Below are 21,016 nucleotides of genomic sequence, written 5' to 3' on the forward strand. Positions count from 1 at the left end.
GGTCTAATCACACCCAAATTCATGGTAAAATGCGTTCTAGTACTGAAGAGGTTAATCTGTACAATCTTCCATTCTAACCTAACCTAACCTAACAAATTTCCTCACTTCAACTAAGACCTATGATGGGGAAATTACTCTTGGGAAAATGTTGCCACTGGAATGCTGGAGAGGAAATTAACCTTGGGAAACTTAACGGTACATGCATTTCCCCTCACGAGAACAGGGCGCAGCAAAACAAAGCACACAATAACGTCTCTCATTTCCTCACTGCAGGCAGGTATTGCTAATAAGACTGGCTACACTACTATTCTGAAACACCTCACTCCCTCAATCCACTACTTTCAGAAGGCTCTACTTGAAATTGTACGAGTTTTTAATGGTGTTTTTCAGGTTCTAGTGGTAGATTAACAAGATTTCTTCATTACCATCTGGAGAAAGACTCTTGAACGACCAGCTTGTCATCTATGTGGTACTGGAATACAGTTGTAAGAGAGCAATATTTCTAAACACTTTATTATGGAACAGTACTTTCGCAAGGCTCTAGTTCAAGTTGTATGGGTTTTCAAAGATGTTTTTTGAAGGTCCTAGTGACAGATTAACAAGAAATCAACATCAATTAGAAAAAAAATATCACGTAAATGTTGTACAGGTTTTTCAGGGATGTTTTTAAAGGTCTTAGTGACGGATTAACAAGATTTCAACATCAATTAGAAAAAAAAAAGTTGTACAGATATTTAAGGTGTTTTTAAGGTCCTAATGACGGATTAACAAGATTTCAATATTATCTCTCTCTCTCTCTCTCTCTCTCTCTCTCTCTCTCTCTCTCTCTCTCTCTCTCTCTCTCTCTCTGTCGAGCCGCCATAACACAACACTAAATACATTTTATGGACATTTTCTATTTTTTCTCTTTTTGGTCCCCGTAATGAGCAAAAATGTACATGGTATCATTCACGGTAATGGCAGACCAGCATTCATACATATCTCCTTACCCCATTACTTGCTCGCGTATATCAACTGTCCACCACAATTTTATTCTTGCCCCCTTTTTTCCCCATCCAACACACACACACACACACACGGCCCGGTAGCTCAGTGGTTAGAGCGCTGGCTTCACAAGCCAGATGACCGGGGTTCGATTCCCCGGCCGGGTGGAGATATTTGGGTGTGTCTCCTCACGTGTAGCCCCTGTTCACCTAGCAGTGAGTACGGGATGTAAATCGAGGAGTTGTGACCTTGTTGTCCCGGTGTGTGGTGTGTGCCTGGTCTCAGACCTATCCCAAGATCGGAAATAATGAGCTCTGAGCTCGCTCCGTAGGGTAACGTCTGGCTGTCTCGTCAGAGACTGCAGCAGATCAAACAGTGAAACACACACACACACACACACACACACAGTCCTTCCTTCCTTCGTCTCCCCTCCATGCCTCTCCCCGTTCTCCTAACTAGACACTGAGAGGGAGGGAGAGAAAAGAGAATAAGAAGCAGGAAGAAAAAATTCGTAGCAGTTTTATTTTTTTTTTTTTTTTCGTTTAATCAAGAGAAATGGTGTGTGGTGCTAGTGAGTTGTGAGCTGAGCCAAAGCTTCTGCCGGGAGTGAGTAGTGGTGGTGGTAGTGGTAGTAGTAGTAGAGGTGGTGTTGGTAGTAGGTACGACACTTTTTCCTTCCTTCTCCAGTTCTTGTCCTCCTTCCTCGCTCATAACTACAGTGTGGACAAGTCTCCTTCTTCTTCTGTCCCTCTCTCTCTCCTTCTCCTCCCACCTTCCTTCTACAGTCCTCCTCCTTCCTCGCTCTTAACTATAGTGTGCACAAGTCCCCTTTCTCTCTCTCTCTCTCTCTCTCTCTCTCTCTCTCTCTCTCTCTCTCTCTCTCTCCTTCTACAGTTCCCTCCTCCTTCCTTCCTCCTTCCCTCGCTCTTAACTACAATGTGCACAAGTCTTCTTCCTTCTCCTCCTGTCCCTCTCTCTCTTCCTCCTTTGCTAACCTTGCCTTGGCACGATAATAATGACATGTGTTCATTGACAGATTCGAATTTTTACCCACACGAGAGAAACGAGGAATAATGTGGAGGCTAAATTAACTAGTGGTAATACACCAGTGGATTGTTGCTGCCTTTGCCATGAACACGAGGAAAGATCGACACATTATACACATCCTTGTTTCGTAGATAAAAAAAGAAGACAGTAAGTGGAAGATAAACTAATTAGTGTTATTTATTTGTGGTACATGTAAACGATTTATTATCAGTGGCAGTGGAAACGAGAGTGGGAGAAGAGATGTGTGTATTAAGAAGTGTGTACTAAAAAGTTTACGATAGGACGTGTTGAAAGTTGTATATGCATAACAACATCAAGGAAGATTATGAAACTGGCGTAGTAGTAGTAGTAGTAGTGGTAGTAGTAGTAGTAGTAGTAGTAGTAGTAGTAGTAGGTAGTAATAATAGTAGTATTAGTATATAGTAGTAGTAGTAATAATAGTAGTAGTATATAGTAGTAGTAGTAGTAGTAGTAATAGTATTAGTAAAGAAAGGTGGAATATTTAGGAAACGTGAAGAATTGATTGGTCTATGAGAGAGAGAGAGAGAGAGAGAGAGAGAGAGAGAGAGAGAGAGAGAGAGAGAGAGAGAGAGAGAGAGACTCCCATTAGAACAACCCACGTGACCCTTACACCACCACCACCACCACCACCTCCTTCTCTTCCTCTTCCTCCTCGCCTCATTGCTTCTCTATACCCTCCTTAGCTACACAACCACGACTTTCCTCTAAACTACATGTTCCTACAGCTCTCACCAACCTCTCTTCCTCCTCGTCCTCCTCCTCCTCCTCCGGGCGTTCATTTCTCACCTCCTCTTTCCACCTCTTCAAAGTAATTCTCCACTGAGCGTGTATGTGTGTGTGTGTGTGTGTGTGTGTGTGTGTGTGTGTGTGTGTGTGTGTGTGTGTGTGTGAAGGAAAGGAAGGACCCACCCAGCTATCTACTCCCGTCTCAGCCTCCGCCACCTGGACAGAACAAGTGTCGGTTTCACTTTGTGCTGGCTGGTGCTGAGAGAGACAGAGACAGAGACACAGAGACACAGAGACAACATGCAACAAACCGGGCCACTCCTAACACTGATATTATACTGACAAAGGCCTGCCGAAGGAGGAGAAAAAGGACGAATACAAATACAAAGGAATACAAAGGAAAGAACAGACAGGAACAGCCGCACTGGTCTTAACGAGGCTGTCTACTGCTGCAGAGTTAAAGGCAAAAGAACAGCAGGGTTCAAGGAAGGAAAACACAAAGAAGTCAAAGATATGATAGGAAAGGTTGAAAATTGAGTGTTGCTTTCTACTACATTAATCAAAAAAGAGCAAAATGAAAAAATATATATGTTAAGTCCATTATTTGAGGGGTTGATTCGAGGTACTTGTCTGATCTGTGTAAGAGTCTCCTTCGGGTTACTATTGGGTATATGTGCAGGGAGAAAGTTCAAAGCATTTACAACTATATTAAAGAAGTAATGTTTTGGAGGAGGAGGAAGAAAAGAATAGAGATTAAATATAAGTGATATAAGATTTAAATTTCCTACTTAACTTCTCTTACTCTCAATGACCGACTGATTGACTGACTGACTGACTGACTAACTGACTGAATGGGATACTAAATGACAGGCTCACTGATTGTCTGACTAACTAACTGACCCTCTGATATACCAACTAACAAACTCACTAATTGCCTGACTGAAACCCAAGCAACAGCCAGAAATTCATAATAACTTGGCTTGAACAAACACACGAAGGCCACCAGCGCGAGCCTAACAAACAACAGATAAGTCATGAAAGTCTTAGGATCTCACGCGCCACGTTTCACTACATCCCCTTATAGTTTTACGCTGCCCGGCCACTCGCAAATTACTACGTCACCACATAAGGAGACGCCTTTGTCACCTGTCTCTACTCTAACGGTATCGTGCTCATCCTTCTCCTGCACTTGAAAATGAGATGAAGAATTGAAATAGTAAATAATGTTAAAAATAATGCAATCTTGGGCCTACAGATCTGCTGCTGAGGAAGAGGAAATAGGTTGGGGATGTAGGGAAGATGGGGAGCAAACCCTGTCTAATTAGTCTTGGTTGGGGAATGGATCTTATTGGGGAAGATGGTAGGGAGGGAGGGTTTGGGTAGGGAAGTATTGTGATGCTGTGTGGGGGGGGAACGAGGAGGAGGACAGGAAGAGAGGCAAGGTAGCGTTGGGAAATAGCATAGACAAGAGATATTGCAAGGTGGTGGTGGTGGTGGTGGTGGTGGTGGAAGGTATAGGGAATTCCTGGCAGGTCGTGTCTTGTGCAATATTGTCTCTCTCTCTCTCTCTCTCTCTCTCTCTCTTCTCAGCTTCTGTTCTTTTCATTTTCCTTCTTTCATTTGCTCGTTTTTTTCTTTTTTCTTTCTTTTCTTCTTCTTCTTCTTCTTCTTCTTCTTCTTCTTCTTCTTCTTCTTCTTCTTCTTCTTCTTCTTCTCTTCTTCTTCATTGTCTTCGTTGACCTTCCTTCCTTCCCTTCTTGTTCTTCCTCCTCCTCCTCCTCCTCCTCCTCCTCTTTATGCCTTTATGCCTTTCGTTGACCTCTTCTCCATTTTTTTATTATTTCATGTTCTTATGCAATCTCTCTCTCTCTCTCTCTCTCTCTCTCTCTCACCTGGGTAATTACAACGGGCAGAAGAGTCCAATTAGAGTACTTACCTGGATGTATGGGCCTTGTGTGCGTGAAGGCATGGGCGTGTGTGTGTGTGTGTGTGTGTGTGTGTGTGTGTGTGTGTGTGTGTGTGTGTGTGTGGGCGGTGGACTGCAGTAGACAATTTAGATACACACACACACACACACATTACAGTTTCATATTTAAAAATCTTTCTTAGTCAAATTCAATAGTATTCTCTTTCTCTCTCTCTCTCTCTCTCTCTCTCTCTCTCTTATAACTAGAGGTAATAGTGTCCTCCATGGGTGCTATCAATTAAGCAACCTCTTCCTCCTCCTCCTCCAAGGGCGTTCTCAGTGATGCGTGGTAACCCTCCCGTCTCTTTTTCTCTCCCTTCCCTTCCTCATATACTTCCTCCTCCTCCTCCTCCTTTCCGTCTCTCCCTCTTCCTTCTTCCCTTCCTTTTCCTCTTATTTTTTTTCTTCCTCCTCCTCATTTTCCTTCTTGATTACTCTGTCCACTGTCTCTCTCTCTCTCTCTCTCTCTCTCTCTCTCTCGCTCGCTCGCTAATCCTTCCTTGCTTAAATGTCCTCTTTACTGCTTACTCCTCCTCCTCCTCCTCCTCCTCCTCCTCTCACTATTTTCCTCCACTTCTTCCTTTATATCCTTTCTCTCTTTTCTCCTCCTCTTCCATTACCTCTCCTCTTTGCTCCTTCACCTTCTCGTTAATTCTTGCACCTCCTCCTCCTCCTCCTCCTCTGGACACACGCCCACTCTCTCCTATCTTTCCTCCGCCCATCCAACCTCCTTCTGGCCCGCCCACATGCCCTCACCTCCTCCTCCTTCTCCTCCTCCTCCTCCTCCTCCTCAGTGTTGGCAGATGTCGTGGGATCACAAGTTGAGACGAACATAGGCAACAAGTAGCAGATGCAGCAGACCTGGATGGAAGAGGTGCAAACAGTTAAGGAAAATGTATACAAATACACAGTTTATGAAAATTTATACAAACACACAGTTGCGTAGGAGTGTTAGGATGACACCGATGGGAGATAGTCAAGTTGGGAAGAACCTGGAAAATTGTGGGGAAGACTAGATAGGAGTTACATCACTGGCAGGAAAGGGATCCCAGGACCAAGAAGTGAGGCTTGTTCTGGCTTGCTCCCTACCACTAGTGGGGAGAGCCTATAGTCTAGAATGGTTTTGTACGACTATCTTTTATTTGTGTATTTTAGAACTGTGACTCTTCTGTAATGTGACTAAGATGATCGAGATTTTGTAATGTAGTAGAAATACCTAGATGTAACAGATACAGTATAAGAGGAGTTTTTGAGCCAACATGAGTCAGTATTGAGTAGAAGTCTTAAAAGCCAGTAAATAGAACAGCGAATCAGGAATAAGTGTCAGAAGAGCGGTAAGAGCAGAGACTGTGTTACAATCACTGCTGTTGTATCCAGTTAATTTGGAAAAGGAATTAAATTTCACAAGTTCTGCCTAGTGAATCCTTCTCCATGGATTGTTACCAGTCACTCAGTGATAACACTGCAGTAAACAAACCCTATGTGAGAAAGTCATACATGCACACACATCCTTGGAAATCACAACAATAATTATAATAATGATAATGACAACTGTACCAAAAAAATCCATTATTTTCATAAGTTTATTTCCTTTCCAATCTATACATGTAAATACATATAAAAGTTCTAAAATATGGTTTAGTGATGAATGTATAGAGTAGAGGAATGAGGAAGAAAAAAATAAATAAAAAAATAATAATCTGTAACAAAGTAAAAGACAGAAGTGGAAGAATAATAATAAAACAGCAAAAAGTTTAAAAAATATATAGATGTGGAAGACACAGTAGTAAACTTAAAAAAGTAAAATCAGTTTAATAAAAAAATATAGGTGTGGAAGAATTAAAAAATTTAACACTGAAGACCCACAGTATGTATATGTTCAGCAAGTTTTTTTTTTTTCTTCCTTTTTTATTCAGTCACTATCTAGTGAATCACACCATTCCAAAAGTTTTGTGAATTCAGCCTTAATGCGTGTGGTGTGTTCCACAATAAGTTTCCTTTGAACTTCAGCATTACACATTCCCCGTTCAAAGAAATTCTTCTGGAACTGAAGTCCATCATGCAAACACTTCTCTTCTTTCTTCTTGCACTTCTCTAATCTGGAAAGATACTCTATAAAAATATCTTGGATTAAATTTCCTAAATGAATTTCATCACCTTGAGAGTTATACAAGACAATCTATTGTGTCTTTTGTTGCAATTTCTGAAGCAAGTGATCTACTATTTAGTTGTTAATATGTATAGTGAATCCTGTAATGTCACAAGTTATTATAACAAATACCAAAATGCACTGAAACTTTAACAAAAATCTAATCAAAATAAATTAGCAAAACTGGTATATTGCAGGACCAGAAACGGTCGCTTACCTGTCCACCACCAGCACCACTCAACATGAACTAATGGCCTAAATATTCAGTTTAGCATGCAGCAGCACAACTGGCAGTCTAGAATTACACATTTTCTTGTCTTATCCAAGCTCTACTAACCATGGATCATCAGAAGGCTATGAAGACCGAGAAGTTTAGTTTAATATAGAACATTTTATATTTGATGTGTCTTCCATGTGATAATGCCAATGTGCTCATTTATATGCATCTTTGATAATGCCAATGTGCTCATTTATATGCATCTTTGATAATGCCAATGTGCTCATTTATATGTATCTTTGATAATGCCAATGTGCTCATTTATATGTATCTTTGATAATGCCAATGTGCTCATTTATATGTATCTTTGATAATGCCAATGTGCTCATTTATATGTATCTTTGATAATGCCAATGTGCTCATTTATATGTATCTTTGATAATGCCAATGTGCTCATTTATATGTATCTTTGATAATGCCAATGTGCTCATTTATATGTATCTTTGATAATGCCAATGTGCTCATTTATATGTATCTTTGATAATGCCAATGTGCTCATTTATATGTATCTTTGATTCTTTATAAAATGTGGAATTTTGTAGTAATTTGATTCTCTTGCAGCAATTATCTTTTCTCTATGTTTTGCAGTCACCATAATACACAATTGCCATAATGAATGCTGTATTCATGACCAACAGCTTGCATGACCTTAATTCCTATATTCATGACCAAGAGATTACATGACCTCTCACACAGCAAAACATATTGTGGTTAGTTTATGTACTACACATGCATAATCAAGATGAAATTATGAGAGCAATGAATCAGAATAAGAAAGGTAGATAAGAGGCAAATTGGACAATGGTTAAGATGAGAGCACAATGCCTTTTCACACCTTTCTTTGTAGTTTTTCTTCTCAGTTGTAATAGAGAATTGTAAATTGATGGATAAGATAAGTTCAGTAACTCATTACTTTAACCCCTTCGCGCCGGATGTTAAAAAAGCCCGCCTGTATGATATACAGGTGGTAGTGCCACACGCCCGAGCGCGGGAAACTCATGCAAGCTTGTCATACTTGTCGTCTTTGTGTATTATGCTGCTATTTTTTAGTCACTATATCGCCTTCGAAGAGGAAAGTGGACGCTTCTCTCTTCGAGAGAGAGAGAGAGAGAGAGAGAGAGAGAGAGAGAGAGAGAGAGAGAGAGAGAGAGAGAGAGAGAGAGAGAGAGAGAGAGAGAGAGAGAGAGAGAGAGAGTGTGACATTTGCTAATATTTTAGACACAAGCGGGACGCATGTAGCTTATCTTCGAGAGGAATAGGGGAGGGAGGGAAGGAGAGGGAAACGGGAGAAAGAGAGAGAGAGAGAGAGAGAGAGAGAGAGAGAGAGAGAGAGAGAGAGAGAGAGAGAGAGAGAGAGAGAGAGAGAGAGAGAGAGAGAGAGAGAGAGATTAGAAAATTTGTTGTTTTTGTATTTGTATTCACCTAGTTGTAATTTTACAGGCACGGTATCATACTCTTGAGGCCCCGTCTCCATATCTACACACATCCAACTTTCCTTTAAAACTATGCACACTCCTCGCTGACACCACCTCCTCACTCAAACCATTCCACACCTCCACACATCTTTGTGGGAAACTATATTTCTTCACATCCTTCAAGCATATTCCCTTGGCTATCTTTTTACTATGCGATCTCGTAGTTCTATTTAAGTTTTCCTCTCTCAACATCATTTGCTCATTATCCACTTCATCCAGTCCGTTCAACAGTTTATAAACCTGTATTAAATCTCCTCTTTCTCTTCTTTGTTCCAAGGTAAGCAAATTCATTTCTTTTAATCTCTCCTCATAGGTCATTTCTGCCAATTCCGGAACCATTTTGTTGCCATTCTCTGCAATCTCTCCAACTTCCTTATATGCTTCTTTTTATAAGGGGACCAAACCACTCCAGCATATTCCAATCTTGGTCTAATTACCGTACTAATTAATTTCTTCATCATATCTTTATCCATATAATGGAAGGCTAATCCAATATTTTTATCAAATTATACGTTTCTCCAAACATCTTATCAATATGAGCCTCAAACTGCCCATGGTCTTGTATTATCACTCCCAAATCCTTTTCCTTTTCCACCTTTTTCAACACTACTTCTTCACCCATCTTATATGACCCTCTTGGCCGTCTTCCACTCTTCCCATCTCCATCACATGACTTTTGCTCAGATTAAATTCCATTTGCCACCTCTTGCTCCACTCCCAAATCTTATCCAGATCTGCCTGTAAAATTTCACAATCTTCTTCACTCTTCACACACCTACACAACTTCGCATCATCCGCAAACAAATTAATATAACTGTTTACTCCCTCTGGCATGTCATTAATATATACAAGGAAAAGTATTGGTGCCAGCACTGAGCCTTGTGGGACTCCACTCTCCACCACCAACCAGTCCGACTTTGCATCCCTTATTACCGTTCTCATCTCCCTCCATCTCAAGTAGTTTTCCATCCACTTTAACACTTTTCCTTTCAGTCCTCCATAAATCTCTAATTTCCATAGCAGTCTCATGTGAGGTACCTTGTCAAAAGCTTTCTTTAAATCCAAATATACACAGTCCATCCATCCCTCTCTCTCTTGTATTTTGTCAACCACTCTTGAATAAAAGCTCAGTAGATTTGTTACACATGACCTCCCTTTCCTAAAGCCAAATTGATGATCCGATAATAACTTATGATCCTCCAGGAACCGTATCCAATATTTCTTTATCACCCTCTCACAAATCTTACCGACCACACTTGTTAGAGACACAGGTCTATAGTTAAGAGGCTCTTCCTTACTGCCTCCCTTATAAATGGGCACCACTTCAGCTCTTTTCCACTCTACTGGTACTTCCCTGTTTCTAATGAACACCTTATAATATCATATAATGGATCAATCAATTCTTCTCTACACTCCTTCAATAATTTTCCTGAAACTTCATCTGGTCCCATCGCTTTATCATCTTTAAGTTCCTCCAACATTTTATATAACTCCTTTTAGGTATCTTAATGTCATCCATGTGCACATTTCCTTGTACATTCTGAGGCTTTACAAACATTGTTTCTTTAGTAAATACTTGCTGAAACCTATTATTTAGCAATTCCGCTATATTCTTAGGGTCATCTACTATCCCTTGCTCTCCTTTTAATCTTTCAATGGACTCTCTCTTTTAAGTTTACCATTTATGAACCTGTAAAACAATTTTGGATGTTCCTTACTCTTGTCTACAATATCTTTTCAAATTTTCTTTCTTCCTCCTCCTTACCCTCACATACTCATTTCTCGCCACTCTATAATTCTCCTTATTTAGTATATTCCTGCTCTTTTCCATCTTTTCCAAGCCACATCTCTCTTTTCCTTAGCCTTAACACAAGTTGCATTAAACCAATCCTTTCTTCCTTCCTCTCTCGGTTTATACTTTGGTACAAATTTCATAACTCCTTCTTTATAATATTTCATAAAAACTCATATTTTTTTGCACTTCTCTGATTTGTAACATCTCCTTCCAATCTAATTTTCTGAAATAATTTTTCAAACTTTCTGTGTCCATCTTTCTATAATTCAATCTACCACTCCTGTATGTCTCGTCTTTCCTTCGCTGTGTTGTTGCTATCTGCATTTCCATAACCACATGATCACTCTTTCCCAAAGGACATTTGTATTGTATATCTCCACATAGGTACACTTCTCTTGTTAACACCAAATCCAGTCTAGCCGGTTCATCATCTCCTCTATATCTAGTACAGGCAACCCCATTTAACATTTTTCCTAAAACACTTAGATTAAGAACCGATTATAACAAGTTTAACCCTGATTTGAACTTCCACTGAAAGTAAGCAAACAGTGAAAGTAAAATTATGAAGTTAAACATTTAGGTAGTTTAATTTAAGTCATTATAATGTACACTAATGTATGTATGTATGTAACTTTATAATGTTGATGATCTTAACTTTATGAAGGGAGGAAGAGTGAAACGGAAAAACACTAACCGCAACCTGTGGAATGTAAACAAAGTGCGCATCATTGTACTGCATACAAAACTTATGTACCACATTTCCACAAGGCTTTCCATTTTATCCATTGTAGAGTCAAGAGTTCAGGTGGTTCTTTTAGCTTGCAAGGAAGATACGGTCTCACCAGCCTCCTTAATAGAGTCTGCTGACTTGAAAATAGAGACATTATAATATGGAGTCAAGATAGTGGCCAGCACTGCTATAGTTTTCTGGCCTCTCTCATGTCTGTGAATAATATCTAGCTTCATTTGGAGAGTAAGAGACTTCCTGGTCTTCTTACAACACTAGGCCAATTGCACGTTTTGGTGGTAAGTTGAGCTAGGGAAGACAAGCTGCTGCTGAGGCTGTTATGTTTTGACTGAGGAGTGTGTTGAGCGTGTTGTCCACGTGAGGCTTGATCTTGATCTTGATCTTTATTCTATAGGTGTCCCAGGATTTTTCCTGAGGCAGGCCTTAGTACCAGCAGCTCCTGGTGTATTCAAAAGCCTGTCAGCTTGCATGATATGGTGGGGCTTTCAAATTTGGAAAAAAATTACCTGGATAAAATTTTGTTAAAGCGAGTTTGGTGTTCGTTAAACGAACAGATGGTAGTAAAATGAAACCTTCGTTGTAGCGAAATTTCGTTGTGTGAACCTGTTAAACGGGGGTTGCCTGTATTTTCCTTCACCCTCTGTTCCATCATATTTTCCATCATTAGATTAAGAAATCTCTCTCCCCATGCTTCCTCTCCAACACCACTTACTAGATTTTCCCAATCCACCTCTTTACAATTAAAATCTACTAGTATCACCTTTTTTTTCCAGATAATACACTTTCCAAACTCTGTAAAGTATCTTTGATCATATTGTCGTATTCCCTTAATGTCCAAGAATTTGTTTTAGGAGGTACATAGGTCACCATGATTATTAATTCTTTTCCATCACTTTTATCCTTATGCTTATCACTTCTGCGTTGTTCTTCCCATACCAAACCTTATCCACATTTATTTATTTCTTCGTCATAATCATAACTCCTCCTCCACCTTTACTCTCTATCCTTTCTCCATATATTATATTTATTATCCAAATTTATCTTTGTTTTTCATGCAATTTTGTCTCAGTCAAACACACGATATCAGGCTTCTCCACCATCATATAGTCTTGCAATTCCAATCTACTTGACAGTATCCCATCTATATTAGTATACATTATGGTCCACCCACTGCTCCCTCTAGGGGTTTCTCCGCATTCCTTCTTTCCACATACCACTTTCTGACTCTCTCTCCTATAACTCTCCAAAAAAACTTTTCTCTTTCCTCCTCAGACCGCTCATCATTTTTCCTTCTCGCCTCTTCCAACAATTCCTTATATCTTCTCTCTTCTTCATTTCTATTCTTTCTCACAAACACCTCTTTACAACCTTCTATCTCTCTTAACTTTGATGTTCTATACAGGATATCCTCCGCAGATTGTTGTGACTTCAGTACTACTTTAATCGGTCTGCTCACTCCCTCCTTATACGGACCCAGTCTATGGATCTCTTCCACTTCTTCTTGTAGGTTTTTTTTTCATCATCATTTAGATTTTTAACAGATCTCTTACCGTTTTAATTCTTCCTTAATTCTCTTAGGCTTATATGTTATATTTTGTTCTTTCATCCCAAATATTAACACACTCTTCTTCTTTTCTGCTATTTCTCTTATCAATGTTTCCTTATTCTTCATAATATTAACCAGTTCCTTGGACCTTTCTTTTTTGTCTTCCTTCAACTGATCTTTAATTATTTCTTGTAATCCAACCATCTCTGCTTCCCTCGACTCAGTCCATTGTGTTTTCTTCAGTTCCCATTCCCTTTCAAACCTTTCATTCAGCTCACTAATCATTTCCTTAAAGTCATCTTTCTCCTTTACTAATCTCTCCATTTTCTCCTCCAACCGTCTCTTGTATTTTTCAACCTCCACTCTCAAGTGTGCATTCTCATCCACTCTTTCCTTCAAAGCCTTGCGAATTCTCTATCCTGCTCCTCCTCACTCCTCTGAACTTTTAATTCCTTCACCAACTCCTCAAATCTCTTCTCCAACATTACCAATCTACCTTGCATTGTTGCCCCTGTTGAAGATGGACTCATGCTTTGACTGGCCACTTTCGGCTTTGCTCCCTGGGCCTCATCGACATATTTTGAATTTGGTAATTTATTTCTTACCGGTTTATTCATTTTTTTACTCTTCCTGGGAGCATGTGGGTGTGTGGTCACTGGGGGCCAGGCCTGGTAGCTACGTGTGTGTGGTGGGATGCGTTGGCGGCTGCTATGGCTGGCCTTTGTGTGGTTCCCGCTCTGTCGTTTGGAGTGTGGAGGTTCTCACACCTCCGATCACTCTTATGTACATGCCACCAGGCTACGTTCACTCGCTCTGGTTGCCCCTCAATACCAATAACGATTCTCACTCAAGCACATTGCTTAGCGTGTGGAGTGTTAGTTAGATGCCACTCTGAGCAGGAGGCACGTCCGCTCTCCATGGAGCGCGGAGTGTGTGTGTGTGTGTGTGTTTTCACGAATGTTACAAGGCGGGACGCATGTAACTTATCTTCGAGAGAGAGAGAGAGAGAGAGAGAGAGAGAGAGAGAGAGAGAGAGAGAGAGAGAGAGAGAGAGAGAGAGAGAGAGAGAGAGAGAGAGAGAGAGAGAGAGAGAGAGAGAGAGAGAGAGAGAGAGAGAGAGAGAGAGAGAGAGAGAGAGAGAGAGAGAGAGAGGTCAGAGAGAGAGAGAGAGAGAGTGTTCACAGGTCGCTCCGTAGCTGGGGATAGAATTTGCACGTGGTTTCGTGTCATCTGCAGACAGTGCTGTGATAGTGAACAGTGTTGTGATAGTGAACAGCGTTATGACAGTGAAGTGTCGCAAGGCCATAGGGGCTACAGTGACGAGTTCAGTCTTTGTTCCGCTCACCCCTTGTGGTATCCTCTTATCCGTACTCGGTGTTCTCCGGTGCCCTCCAGTAACAGTGCCGGGGATTCTTTCAGTGTTGTGACAATAAAGTGCAACGGCGGAGATTCAGTGTTGTGTCAGTGTACAATGTACAGTTCCACCCCCTACACGTCCTGATACTGCACTCTACACGGAGGATATAAATCCCCTGGGAATCTACCCCAAGCACCCACACATCCCCTTAACCAGAGCTAATTAACTCCAGTACCGAGACCCTGACCTGACCTGACCGCACCCTACCCAACCCTACGTCCACCGCGATTTGCCACAGCTGTCACCACCACCATCACCTGCTGACTGCACCTAACTCCACCAACACCCTACAAGCATGGTTACGGAGTGTCTGTCACGTCTTATTGAAAGACCCACAGGCCTTTGTGGGTACAGGCCTGCTTTCTGGTGTGCAGTGTGTGGTCAGAAGGTAAATCTACAATCAGACAAGCAGTGCGTCACAGAAAGTTGTCCTAACTTATGTCATGCACGCTGTTTGGGTGGCGAGGCAGAGTTTAAATGTGGCAACACAGAACATCTTCATGGATTGGCAGTGACTCAGTGACGTTCACCAGCCGCATCACTGAGGCAGACATACACCAAACCAATACAACAGCCCAGAGTCCCCAGACTGAAGAGGCCAACGAGGACGGTTTGGACGACCTACAGAAGGAGGAACTAGTGACCTTGTTAAGAACAGCTCGGAAGGAACTAGCCTCTAGTAATGCACAATTGACACACTACAGACAAGTAACTGCTGACCTGGAGGATAAAAGGAGTGTGTTAGTGGAGGCTTTGTCAGTAGTGAACACATTACTGGCCACACGAGCTAGCGAGGACTTGAACAGAGGTCTGTAGCATGTACAGCGAGACCTGACAACATTGACCGTGAGGCTGGACTTATCTTCCCCAGGGAAGGCAGAGAACACACACCTGGCGTGGATACCGACATCTCTTTCCCTCCTCAAATATCCAGTACCACTACCTCACCCCACACCCACCCCAACCTGCTCCTGAATCAGCTGAGGAGCAGCAACCAGCACCTGCTCATGGTGGTGAGAGTGAGAGTGTGGAAGGAAGGGAAAGTCATCCTCAACAAGCAGCTCAGAACTCTCGTCCTCACCCTCGACACCTACAGAGGAGAAAACCAGCAGTTAGAAGTAACACCGTCTCTGGAGAAGTGGCAGCTGAGCCGAGGCAACAACTACATTCTAGGCAGCAGCAGCAGGCACGGAAGTGTCCGCAGTGCAAGCGCTGGGGCCATACCCGAGATCAGTGCCCGAGAAAAGGGTGTGATTACTGTCACGGCCGCTTTCACTCCTCTCAAAACTGCAAAACAAGATTAGCTGACCAAAGACAACAAGAACTAGTGTTGGCAGTGAGGGAAAGTAACCAGGAGACACTGAATGCACTGAAAACTGTCGCCTGGCAACTACAACAACCGCACTCACACACAGCGAGGACAGCTGGACCAGCACTGGCCCAAGGGACTCCCATTCCTCAGCACCCTGGTCCTTCTCCCTCCACCCCACGCTTTCCATTATGGAGCCGCCCGCAACACCTCACACAACTACACCAAGGTGGCCGCTAGTGAAGTGAAAATAGTGTCGGCAAACTTAAGAGGTTTTCACACCAACGTCGGTGAACTCACGCATAATGTGATTATTAAACACCGTGCTGACATTGCTTTTGTGTGTGAAACTTTCTTAGATGTTAGTGTGCCAGTGAATTATGCTCGTGTGCGCGGATATTCGGCTTGGCAAAGAAAGGACCGATCTACCCAAGGTGGAGGTGTGGCCTTTTGTTACAAAGAAACGCTCAATGTTAAGGTCATTGAACCAGCCAAGCCTGTGCCCGAGGAGCTTGAATTATTAGTGTTAAAAGTCACTGACAGAAACGGGAAAGGTTTATTGTGTGTTGGGTGTTATCGCCCCCCGTCACAAGGCACTTTACTCATTGACTACCTGACAGTGAATATAGACGCAATGATGGTAGCAAATAAGTGTGAAAATGTGATAATAATTGGTGACTTAAACCAAAACACAGTGAGTGAGGCATTTAACACACTCATGGTTGTGCACGACTTGCACAACTATGTCACCTTTCCCACTCACCGCTCTGGATCATCCTCGATCCAGTCGTGACCGACCTTCCTCCGATACCATACAGTGTTCTTCCCTAGACTTTGTGGGCACTTCGGACCATGTGGCAGTCCTCACAAGGATTAGTTTCAAGAGGCCGCGTGAGGAGTGCTACACTCGAACACTGTGGAGGTGGGAGAAGGCAAACTGGCAGGCTATGCGAGCCTCCCTCAAAACTACTGACTGGGATGAAGTGTTATGTGGAGACACTGACCAGCAGGTGGGGCAGTTCACAGAGCTGCTTCACACCCTGCAGGACCGCTGGGTGCCCCACTCCACACACCAAACCAAGGCATCAGACCAACCCTGGTTTGGACCAGAATGTCGAGCTGCCTCTGACGCAAAGTACCGTGCCTGGCTCACCTTTAAGAGGCATCCCACAGCATGGAACAGGCAGCGACACAGGGAGGCAACCGACCACATGAGGGCTACTCAAGAGTGGGCCTCTGACCAATGAGTGACTGATCTCAAGAGGAAGCTGCGGGGCGGCCAGGTGGGGTCAAAACGCTGGTGGAGTCTTGTTAAGGAGCAACAAGGTGTGTCTAGCAGGAACACCATTCCTCCCCTCCACCAGGATGACGGCACAATAGCGCAGTCTGCCCGAGATAAAGCTAACCTCCTGGCCAAGCACTTTACTGATAAGATGTGCATCTCCGACCCTAAAAGATCTCCACCCCCACTAGTGAAAGAAAAATTATCATGTGCCACAACGAGTGAAGTGGAAGTGAAGGCAGTGCTCTCAAACCTTGATGTGACAAAAGCAGTGGGCCCTGATAACATTAGCCCACGCCTTCTTCGCCAGTGTGCTGATGAGCTGGCTCACCCACTCTCTACGATATTCAATCAGTGCTTACGGACCAGCAGGTGGCCAAGTATCTGGAAAGTGGCTAGTGTTGTGCCAGTACACAAGAAAAACGAAAGAACAGTGGCAAAAACTATCGTCCGGTGTCCCTGCTGCCTGTGCTCAGCAAGGTGCTCGAGTCCATAGTGGCCTCAAGAGTCACAGAGCACCTTGAGAAGCACCACCTACTGTGTAGTCGGCAGTTTGGGTTCAGGCCGGGCAGATCGGCCGCTGACCTTCACCTGCTGCTCACCTCGGAATGGAGTGCTGCTCTGGACGCAGGCAAGGCCACTGCAGTTGTTGCCCTTGACATCGAAGGGGCTTTTGACAAGGTGTGGCCTGCAGGCCTCCTTGCAAAGCTCCGTGCTGCAGGTGTGGATGGGCCCTCTTGTTGCTGTTTGGAGATTACTTGAGAGAGGGAATCTCAAAGTAGTCATTGATGGCCAAGAGTCTGAACAGCATGCAGTAAAAGCAGGTGTTCCTCAGGAAGCTGTCTCGGCCCCTGCTCTGGAACATCTACATAAACGACCTCCTGCACTTAATCCCCAGTGTAAGAGCTTATGCTGATGACCTCACGCTGGCTCAGAGCTTCAGCTCAGGGGAGGAGACTGCCACGGCCGACCACATGAACGTTACCCTGAACCGCATTGTGTCGTGGGCAGCAAGTGGCAAGTAAATTTGCCCCAAACAAAACACAAATGACAATCATCTCAAGGTCGAGGACGCCCCTTCAGCTCAGCCTTGAGGGGAAAACTATACGGCGGCAAGACGAGATGGATGTACTGGGGGTCACATATGACTTTGCGCTGACCTTCAGGCACCACATAGAGCGTCTAGCCAGGGAGGCCTCGGGTAAGCTGGCGTCACTCAGGAGGATGTCGTGGCTCCTTGACGACAAAGGCCTGGAGATATTGTACAAGGCTCAAGTTCGTTCCTCCCTGGAGTACTCGTGTCTTGCGTGGGGAGGAGCGGCGAGCAGGCATCTTTCCCTGTTGGACAGGGTACAGGCTCGGGCAGTGAGGCTCATAAAGGACAGTGGGGCCAGAAATGAGCCAAAGCTCCACTCCCTTCAGCATCGCAGGGACGTAGCGGGCCTAGCTGTGATGTACAAAATACAGCAACAGCGAATCCCGCATCTCCAAGCTCTCCGCCAGCCCCTGCGGCGGGCACAAGTGACCACCCGGGCTGTCACTTTAATGCCTGGTGAATTATTTCAGTGCCGATGCCGTACTTGGCACCATCAACGTCAGTACGTTCACCATTATGGTAAACTGTGGAACACTTTAATTGCTGCACAGATAGACTTCAGTGAAATGAATCTGCAGCAATTCAAGAAGTGTGTCAACATCTGGTTGCCATAAGCACCATAGTAACAATTGTTAAAAACATTTAGAGTTAGGCTTTTAGATAGGGAACACTAAAAATGTTCCCTTTAGCCTGTAAAGTGCTACATCATATGTAAAAATATTTTGTAACATACTCTTCAACTATGTATTGATTTGTGTAAATAAAAAAAGAGAGAGAGAGAGAGAGAGAGAGAGAGAGAGAGAGAGAGAGAGAGAGAGAGAGAGAGAGAGAGAGAGAGAGAGAGAGAGAGAGAGAGAGAGAGAGAGAGAGAGAGAGAGAGAGAGAGAGAGAGAGAGAGAGGGAACAGTCTATGCCATTGGGTAATTTTAGACACAAGGCATGTAGCTTATCTTTAGTGATTGGTGGAGACAAAGATGGTGGGAGGAGCACTAAGATTTCAAAGACAGCATACGGCGTGTGTAGTTGGTATCCAATACACTATACGGGACAACTGAACTGAAGAAAGCTCAGAAAAGAAATATGACGCCTACGTAGGCGTCACCGTATTTGCTACTGGGGCTTCATGACGCCTACATAGGCGTCACCGTATTGAAGGGGTTAAATATACAATTATCTAAAACTTACTCTTGCTTTTTAACAGTGATCATGTCATCCACCTGGTGAAGGTGATAAGCAGGTTTATTTTGTGGCTTGCGGGCTTCCATAATCTTTTGATGCAATTCCTCAAGTTCTTCATCTTTCAGCTGAATCTACAGGGTTATAAAAGACTATATTAACAAAATAACAAATGTGCAACTGTAAATGTGAATGAATTAAAAGTTATCTATATATGCACTAGGTAAGATGTCCTGTCAAGATTACAAAACCCACTCAAGACATACACAGTTATTCTGTAAAAATTCATAACTTGCAGGCCTGTAAAAGGAGGGAACCCTTTCTCAGCAACTTGCATACATATAAGAAGACACCATGGGTATCTTTCTAAAGAAGAGGGGCATTAAAGACAAGATACAGAACTTAGTCCTACATTCCCACCACTCTCCTAACCCCTTACCCCCTGCAAATTACTTCTTCCCTCACTTGATGGGAATTGACTACAACGTTTTTGACTGTTAGGTCTAGAACAAGGTTCCTCCATAGCAATGAAATACCCTTCCTACTGCTTAAGATTGCTCCACACCTGTGCAAGATTATTTGTGTAGCACCTCTCTTTGAGTTCATAGAGCCATGTCATTCCTCACTCTCACAAATTCTTCATTCACTTGTCATACAATCATTCTATTGTGTTCCAATGCCAGTCCTCTTACCATCCTTCACAGTATGTATAAGGCCTACCCAAGTTCATACTTCTTATGCTTCATCTTACTTTTTCACAATCTAAGGATAATATACATGTGTATAAGAGGGCTGCTGGAGCTAAATGCATCTCACAAGAGGAAAGGTGTTATTCACACAATACTTGTATTGTACTACAAGTGTACATGGCAATGACTTTTGCCTTACATAAAATTCCAATGAACTACAAGCAAATATGACTGGTATCTAAGAAAGATTCTATGAATTAGATGAAAATATTACAGACCAAAAGAGGATTTATTACTTATATTTACCTCTCTTTTAATTTCTTCTTGTGTGATTTTGTTTTCTTCTTTAACATGACGCGTTTTTGTTTTCAGCTTATTACCTTCTGCCACTTTTTCTTGTAATGTTCCTTTTGCCTTAAAAGAAAATTTCATCATCAAAAACATGATTAAAAGCACACAGCATATATATACATATTCTTCTACAAATAACACTAAATATATCCTGTATGTAAAGAAAAGTGAAATCTCTTACCCTCTCAACATCATGACTTAATTGTAACATTTTTTCTTGTGTCTGAGATGCATCTTTCTTTGCTGCTTTTCTGAGTGTTGTTAAGATACACATGATGTCATCAAAGTGGTGGATTACATCCTCACTCTTCACATCAATGTCAGGGAATTCTTCATTCAAGCTTAGTTTCTCCACCAATTCCTTAAGCTGGTCAGTAGAGTTTCTCAAGATGGTTTCAAATTTTGATATCTCTATTTCCAGATTGCACACCTAAAAGGAGAAAAAAAATGCGTACAATAGATCACATTAATATGCAATTATAATATTATATTACATTATATATATGCAATATATGGGTTCCTATAAGGAATAAAGTAAAAATACATTACAATGCACAATCATAAGAGGGTATGCTGGAGTATTGTTGAGCGGGAAATATATAGCAAAAAAAATTACAAGCAATAATGGGTTCCTAAGGCATTGCACAAACTAAGAGCTAATAAAATAAGAGCTATGGGGTTTTGGCTCAAAAGATTTCTATTTTTTTAACGAAAAACACATTTCACTAATAAAGTGAACATGTTGCAAGAATTATCATTCTAAACCTAATGTAACACCAAGATAAAAATAAAATGCAAATAAAGTCCCCATTAACACTTTACACAATGTTCCCTCACTTCTCACGGTCCCTCACAGTCACTCGCCACGTTGGTCTGTGCTGGCTGTGACTGTAAACACACGACAGGGCTGCAAACATTGCACTGGGAGCGGAACTACGCATTTGGCGCACTATTTGAAATGC

General features: G+C 42.4%; 1 protein-coding gene across 1 annotated transcript in view; it reads right to left on the minus strand.

Annotated features, from left to right (window-relative positions):
* Positions 1–6,313: 6,313 nt before the first annotated feature.
* The window catches only part of LOC123500529 (kinetochore protein NDC80 homolog), a 39,102-nt gene continuing 24,399 nt past the window's right edge, over positions 6,314–21,016 (minus strand). The window contains exons 8-11 of the mRNA XM_045249222.1: positions 20,236–20,484; positions 20,010–20,117; positions 19,024–19,148; positions 6,314–6,843 (exon numbers count right to left, since the gene is read on the minus strand). Of these exons, the coding sequence (XP_045105157.1) occupies positions 6,657–6,843; positions 19,024–19,148; positions 20,010–20,117; positions 20,236–20,484 (669 nt within the window). The 3' untranslated portion in view covers positions 6,314–6,656. The remainder of the gene's footprint in view (positions 6,844–19,023; positions 19,149–20,009; positions 20,118–20,235; positions 20,485–21,016) is intronic.

Source organism: Portunus trituberculatus, unplaced genomic scaffold (assembly GCF_017591435.1).
Source record: "Portunus trituberculatus isolate SZX2019 unplaced genomic scaffold, ASM1759143v1 PGA_scaffold_394__5_contigs__length_241797, whole genome shotgun sequence".
NCBI classification, from domain to species: domain Eukaryota; kingdom Metazoa; phylum Arthropoda; class Malacostraca; order Decapoda; family Portunidae; genus Portunus; species Portunus trituberculatus.